The sequence below is a fragment of the Capsicum annuum genome, chromosome 8 (genome assembly GCF_002878395.1).
Source record: "Capsicum annuum cultivar UCD-10X-F1 chromosome 8, UCD10Xv1.1, whole genome shotgun sequence".
In the NCBI taxonomy this organism is placed as follows: domain Eukaryota; kingdom Viridiplantae; phylum Streptophyta; class Magnoliopsida; order Solanales; family Solanaceae; genus Capsicum; species Capsicum annuum.
In genome coordinates this window covers 165,185,115-165,192,351 of record NC_061118.1, presented here as the reverse complement: position 1 = coordinate 165,192,351, position 7,237 = coordinate 165,185,115, and the positions used below count along the sequence as shown (strand labels likewise).

The window sequence follows — 7,237 nt, the reverse complement described above, 5'->3', positions numbered from 1 at the left end:
GAAACAAGGTTTATTTTATTGTTGATTTCTCATGCGTTGGAACGTAGACTAAATTTTAATTAGTGCTGCAAAGTTCCATATTGAGGATAAAACAATTTCTAACAAATGCAACTTTATACCAAGACTTCTAGTTATAAATGAAGAAGCATTTACTACTCTATCTAAATCCTTGTCGGAGAGCTATTGGTCAGGGGAAACAAGAATTAATTAAAGACGAGAGGAATGGAGTCCACGAATCCTTCTTCTCACTGAAAATTAAAGAGTAATAATCTTTTTCCATTTCCCTAAAAGTTCGACAATTTCCAACACCCATCGGCCATGATCAGTACTGCTTTCACCCTCCTGCCCCTGCTGCTGCCCTTTCTAGAACAGGACTATTATCATTTCAACTTACACTACTACCTAGCTAGTTATTATGATAATAATCTTTTTACATCCAAAAAATGGGGTTATCAACCCACCAAAACAAAAAAAAAAAAAAAAACAGCCAAGGGATTAATTGTTCATTGGGTGATATTGTTGTTCATCATGGCGGCAGGTGACCAAAAATCAGCGCCATTGAGATTAGTATCAGCAACATGGAGAGTGAGCTCTATTGGGACCAGACAAAGTCCTTTGCTCCTCAGCAACACATCCTTTCTTGATGCCTCAGTCTCCCCGCCTTCTCCGCCCTCCTGCGTCACATTTCCCATGAACAAGTTTAATCTCTGTGCAATCATACTACTCTACATCATTCAGCTACAAATACTTATAAATGACATTCAAACCAGGTGACCAGCACCTTAACTATTTTTAAGCGTACATGCTAGTTTGCTACCTTCAACCAATAACAAATACCGGATATAACTTAGAGTTAAGAAATATCGCCTACTACTAATATTTTAAGCACCGCATGATCTCAATTCATTTCGTTGGCCATTAGGCCACATGGAGAAGTTATATTATTATATAATTAAAAGTTAAAATTATTATATGTCTCTATTAGTATAAAGAAACCATATAAATGCCCCATAGGAGCATAGCAAGTAGCAACTTAATTTTACCTAAACCCACCTTGTCACTTAGTTTACCTTTTCGTCACGAGGGCCGTAAGGGAAGGGCTTGTTGTACTTAGGGGTGGGCATAATAAGGTAGAAATCCAATGCCATATCAAAATCAATTTTTTGGATATCGTAATTTCGTTATTATGGTATATTTTTAGTATGACATATGGCAGCAATTTTAAAAATTTTGATATTCAATACAATGTGTGATATGTACTTTTTAAAAAAAGCAAAATACCGAACGCCAATACCTGTATATAGTTATTACATATAAAACATATATATCATTATATATTAGTAAATCTATAAAATAATATTAATATAAATATTGAACTTTTGACTACTCTATCTTAATTGAAATGTTTTTTTTGGGTGATTGGTTAACTAAGGAAGTTGCTTTATTGCTTTTACTTTTATTTTGAATATGTCGTAAGTGTATAGACGTTTCTTGAAAATCTTAGTCATAGTTCTCTATCACACGAGTATATGTAAATTGAAGTCAACCAAATTATATTTACATATTTATTGCATGCAAAATACCGAAAGTGAACCTTAAAATACCAAATCATATTAAAATAATTTAGTACAGTAATATAGTATCTTTAAAAACCAAAAAAATCAAATCAAATTTTTTAAATATTGTACTCCGTCCGTTGTTTCATTTTAGTTGACTTTCTTTTTAAAAATATTTGTTTCAATTTAATCGTCTCTTTGATGAAATCAAGAGAATTTTTAATATGTCCTTCCAATAATATCCTCATTATTAAATGACTAAACAAATTTTATAACTAAAATTTATATTTTTAAAGCTTAATTAATAAGATTAATTTGCCAAAATAAATCTCCAATAAATACTATATTTTTTAAGGAGTATATCAAGTTCGTAGGAGCCAAATAATTCGGAGGGAGTACCGTATCATGCCCCCCTTACTTGTACTAGCTACTACTAGGTAGTAGTGGTAAATTAAAAGAGAGGACTTTTTAGTGAAATGAAAAGGGTAAAAGGAGAAAGTAAAAATGGTCAAAATGGAAGTACTTACACGTAAGGAGGGTGACAGGTGCTGGCGCTGCAAGTAAGGAGAACACAAGACCTGAACCTGATCGTGCAAAAACCTGATATATCCCATCGCTTCATGCAGCACTGATGCTGTGTCTGTCTGCACTTACTCCCATTTCACATCAACCCAATATATTAATTACCAAAATCTACTACTCTACAATTCTCAACACTCAACATATAACTAGTAGTACTAATTAATAAGTTCCGTAAGAGAGGTTTTAAAAAAAAAAAAAAATGAATGAACCAACCTTGCCAAATGGAGATACAAGTTGTTGTAGTGCTGTGATTCTTTCACCAAGCTTCGCTTTCTTAACCTGCGCATTACACAAAAAAATAATTTACTTTGCTTCGGTTATTACAAAAATTACTCAATTTGGGAAAACTCTCGCCTGAAATATGATGACAACCTTATAATTATTGCATTGGATTAATTAAATAGGAGTAATTGAGAACGCTTCTTCAGTTATGATGCAAATTGTCTTGTTTCATTATTTTTTTTCCTGACCTTTGCATGGGGTGTCACATTTAAATTTTCTACCATCTTTGTCCTCTTGCAATTTCTCTGATTTCCAGCAGCAACTGCTTTTGTTTTTTCATCCGATTGTTTCTCTGCTCCATTTCGCTTTTTCTTCACAAAAGTACAAATAATCTTTTAACCCAAAAAACAACCGATCACCCACAAAATGCAACAACAAAAGAAAAAGCCCGCCTCCTAGAGTACCAGATTGTGTTCGCAAACCTTACCCCTATCCCTAGGCACACACAAAAACAAGAAATTAAAACAGTTGCTATAGAAATAAGCAAAATTAAAATGTTTGCATACATTATTGGACTTGTTGGGCTTGCTGATGTTGTTGCTTGAACAAGCTGATGGTGAATCTCCACTGCATGTGACTCCAGATTTTTGAGTTTTTGCCTCTGGTGTTTGTACAGAACAATTTTCAAGCATAGGAGTATCAGTATCAGTACCAAAACAAAGCATTTTTGGGGAAGATGAAGTGAAACTGAAACATCCTCCTAGGCCATCATCATCATCACCAAATAGTAGTTCTGAATAGGTCCCTCCATCTAGTCTCTCTTCTTCACCAGTCATTGCTCAAACTGATACTAGTTGCTGGATTTTTGGATGATTCATGGGATGGGGGAAAAAAATGGGGTTTGTTTATGGGAGTAAACGACGGAAGCTTCTTTTAAAGTGAAAAAAAAAAAAAAAAAAGAGAGAGAGAGAGAGAGAGAAAAATATACTAGCATGGACTGGGACAAACCAAACATAGGTGTATGCACCGTGTTGTTCTCCACTTACTAGGACTGTTTGGCTTCTCTTAATACCACTTTTACTCTCTCTTATTTATAACAAAATAAATTTTCATTATTACTAGTCAAATTTACATATCACGAAAAGATAAAATAAATTTTTTTATTATTATTAACATTAGTTATTTATTTCTCAAGTCATTTTCAAGATAATAGTCATAAACATCAATTAATAAAAATAGTACGATAAAATAATTATGTTAATAAGTATATCAAGTTAAAAAATAACAAATAAAAGCGAATTGAAAGAGTATTAGACCCTCGTCCAAATTAATTTTTAGATGATCATTCCATAAATAAATGGTATATCAGAATTTTAAAAATAAAAATAAAAAGTGCCTTTCTAGAACAATTCCTTAATTTTGCCTCCCCTTCGTTTTTACATTTTTGATGAGAATGAGTGAATTTTAATAGGCGTTTCACTATGAATTTCAAATATTATTTATTTTATTTAAAATAAAAAATGAATGGTGTTTGATTATATTTTTTTCTTAAAAAAAAAAAAGATAATATTTTATTTAAAATTTATGAAGATGAAATTAAAAAATGAGTTCGAATTGTGAAATAAGCTCCTCTTATGCATGAAATACCAACAAAGACTGATCCATAAGAATGTATGTTATTTATTGCTACCTGCATTCTATGTAAGGGACTCTTTTATACCCCGAGGTCACATAGCAGACTATACTTCTAATATTTTATTTTATTTTAAATTGTATGAAATCAATATATGTGAAGGAAATGAAACAGGAGAGAGTAACATTCAATTTTATTATACAAAACTATTAAAATTGTAAAGGTAAAATAGTAGAAGTGAAAAGAAAATAAAGAGGAAGTCACCACGTATGAGTTATGAAAGAAAGGACGTGTCTGTGGTGGTGGTGAGTAAAATTGTAAAAAATGAAATGGACTTATTAGCTTCGGTAGTATCGTCCTTTCTACTCTGTACTGTCTCAGTCAAACTTCCCCAACTCCAACAATTCACCCGAGAAAACCGTGCTACCCCCTTCCCCTCTCATCTCATGTCCACACTCCCAAAGTTACAACAAAACAAATATCGTTTGGTTTTATTTGATCGTCAACAGTCTTTATGAATGATGGATGAAGCGGGTAGTCATCAATAGTCCTCTCAGAACTGTTGTTTTGGCTAAATTTTATATTTATTTATTTTTTAGAAAACTGAAAATATAGTTTTTTCATCTAAAATCACTTTTGAAATATTGATCAAGATTGTTGCTCTAATATTAATAAATTTCAAATTGATTAATCAAATTCAAACTATTAATTTTCAATACTACATTAAGATTACTTCTAAGATAAATACTTTTGTTATTCTTCAATATTATTTTTCAAAAAATAATTTTCAGCTTAAGCAAATTTTAAAAAATTAACCAAACAAGCTACTAAAAAAGGCATGAAAGTCGAGGTTTAGATAGAAGGTTAATAATTAGAAGAGTGTTGTCATAATGCTAGAATTATGATTTATGTATGATGTCATTCTTTTTCTCTAGTGTGTATTAATATCTGTCTTATTACACTTTTTTGTATATTGCTATTTTATCATCTGCTCGTTTACATTTCTTTTAAGTTGAGAGTCTATCGAATGCAATCTCTCATCCAAAAAAAATAGAAGTAGGTAAGCTCAATCTACATCCTCATTCTTTTCAAACTCTATTTATGAAATTAATTACACTTAATTGTTGTCCTAAGCTACTGATCCTTACACCGAACTGTTTGATACTGAGACCCCAAGAGTGGAAAGGGTTAAAGATTCAATTGAGTCTACAATCTAATTAAATATTAAATATTTTAAATAAACAAATGAAACGATTAATATTAAAATCGCTTGGAATTAGGTTCCAGTACGGTGATTGTTGCACGTGGAACAAGATCATTTTCATAGAAGACGACGCAAATCTAAGCCCATGGTTGACAAGTGCCAGAAAGGCTATAATATACTACTCCCTCCATTTCATTTTAATTGATTGCTATAGTCTTTACACACTCATTAAAAAATTATTTATTAAGAATCTATTTTATCAAATTAACCTTATTAATTATGCATTAAAAATATAAATTTAAATATATACAACTTTTTTAGTCATTTAATGATAAAATTAGTATTGAAAGAACATATTAAAATCCTCTTGATTTCATCTATGGAACAACTAAATTGAAATAAATATTTTTTAAAAGAGGGTCAACTAAAATAAAATGGAGGGAGTACTCCTTCCATCTATTTTTACTTATCCATTATTGACTTGACACACACTTTAAGAAACCATAAACAATAAAGATAATTTAATGCTTTGAAAAATGCACTGAATAATGAATCGTATTTGATAGTTGCAAGGATATAAACAAAAAATAATAAATTATCCATTGGACCTATCTAGACAATTATAGTTACTATAATGAACAAGTAAAGATAGTTGGAGAATGTAAGAATTACGCAGATTGCTGCCATAAGACATAGCATAGGGCTCTGTACCAACTATAGCACTACACGAGGAAACCAAAGCCACACATTTTAGCTTCTTTGGACGATGCAAAATTGGTCAATCTCTAAGTTCGATTAAGCTTCTACTTTGTGCTGGTCCAAAACCCAAGCACCTGACCTAGTGTTTAGTGCATGCAAATGAGCAAGATAATAGTACTACTAGTAGTAATATAGTATTAGTTCGATACCCATGCTCTAAAAGCTGCAACAGATTCGAATACAGCTAAAGGCAGTTAATTGAGGATCCAAAAGAGAGAGATCATTAATATCGATTGCAATTAACTAGCCATTCCCGTTGCAGGAGTTTGATCTTTGGAATAGATTATATTTCATTATAAAGTTGGAGACAAAATCCCACTGGCCGTGGCAAAATGGTTTGAGTGAGAACTGCAGTAATCAATATATCCAAAACCAAAAGCAGGAGCAATTAAATACATTTAACTTTAAACCTTGTAGATTTATAAATTCTTCACCCATTGTCACCACTTACCGCCTTCAAATTGCCTTCCATGGTCCTTAGACGCAAGGCGCCAGTGCAGGAACTAACTAATACATATACAGACACGAACTTCACTTCTAATCACGCAAAAACTCTTCACCCTACTGAAGGAAGTGACTGCTGACAGACGCTACATATGCATACATTGAAAAGAAAGAGGAAACATAACGATATGAGACATAAAAATCACAAAACTTTCCTAACCAGGGCAATAGCTTGTAAGCCATGACATCATCAGCTAAAGTGCATTTCCACATCCGATGCTATTAAAGGGAAGGTTTAAGGGGTGTCGTGTGAATATTGGAAGGGAATTACTCAAAAGTTCCGTAAGTATAAAGGTGTATTTCGCAGGGCAAAACTGGTGAGTAGAAGATAAATGGTGTATTTAGAAACTGGGGAGAAGTAGAAAAATGGCATCACCTATGAAGTAGTAGAAAAATGGCATCACCTATGAAGTACGAATCAAGGTGCCCAGAATTGACAAGAACACGGATTGAGCCTAATAAACCAATGCATTATTGCACCACAAATGATCTTTCTTTTCAAGTATATGCACTATTTTGATCCGCCCAATTGATAAGTGACTAACAAAAAACCCAAATAAAGTTTGTTCCTTCCTCGGTTTCTACTATCATCCCCAACTAACCTCAAATAGGGTAACTGCTGCTGAATTTTCTGTAGGAACAGAACCCTCATAAATCACAATATACAGTCTTGTTAGGTTTTCAAAAAAGCATCCATCTATAAAGAAGTGAGAAAAGAAAGAAACGAGGATGCTTCCTTCCTGTAAAGCACATTGGCCTTGAACGGAATCTGCCTAA

General features: G+C 32.4%; 1 protein-coding gene across 2 annotated transcripts; it reads right to left on the bottom strand.

Annotated features, from left to right (window-relative positions):
• Positions 1–223: 223 nt before the first annotated feature.
• Positions 224–3,430, bottom strand: LOC107879953 (transcription factor bHLH154). 2 transcript variants are annotated; one of them, XM_016726874.2, is made up of 5 exons: positions 2,927–3,428; positions 2,609–2,731; positions 2,352–2,417; positions 2,084–2,200; positions 224–674 (listed from the first exon to the last, which is right to left on the bottom strand). In XM_016726874.2, the coding sequence occupies exons 1-5, from the start codon at positions 3,194–3,196 to the stop codon at positions 504–506; spliced, it is 747 nt and encodes a 248-aa protein (XP_016582360.1). In that variant the 5' UTR covers positions 3,197–3,428; the 3' UTR covers positions 224–503. The 2 variants fall into 2 exon arrangements, with proteins under 2 accessions (XP_016582360.1, XP_016582361.1); XM_016726875.2 differs by lacking the exon at positions 2,609–2,731 and having other exon boundaries at positions 2,927–3,430.
• Positions 3,431–7,237: the final 3,807 nt, after the last annotated feature.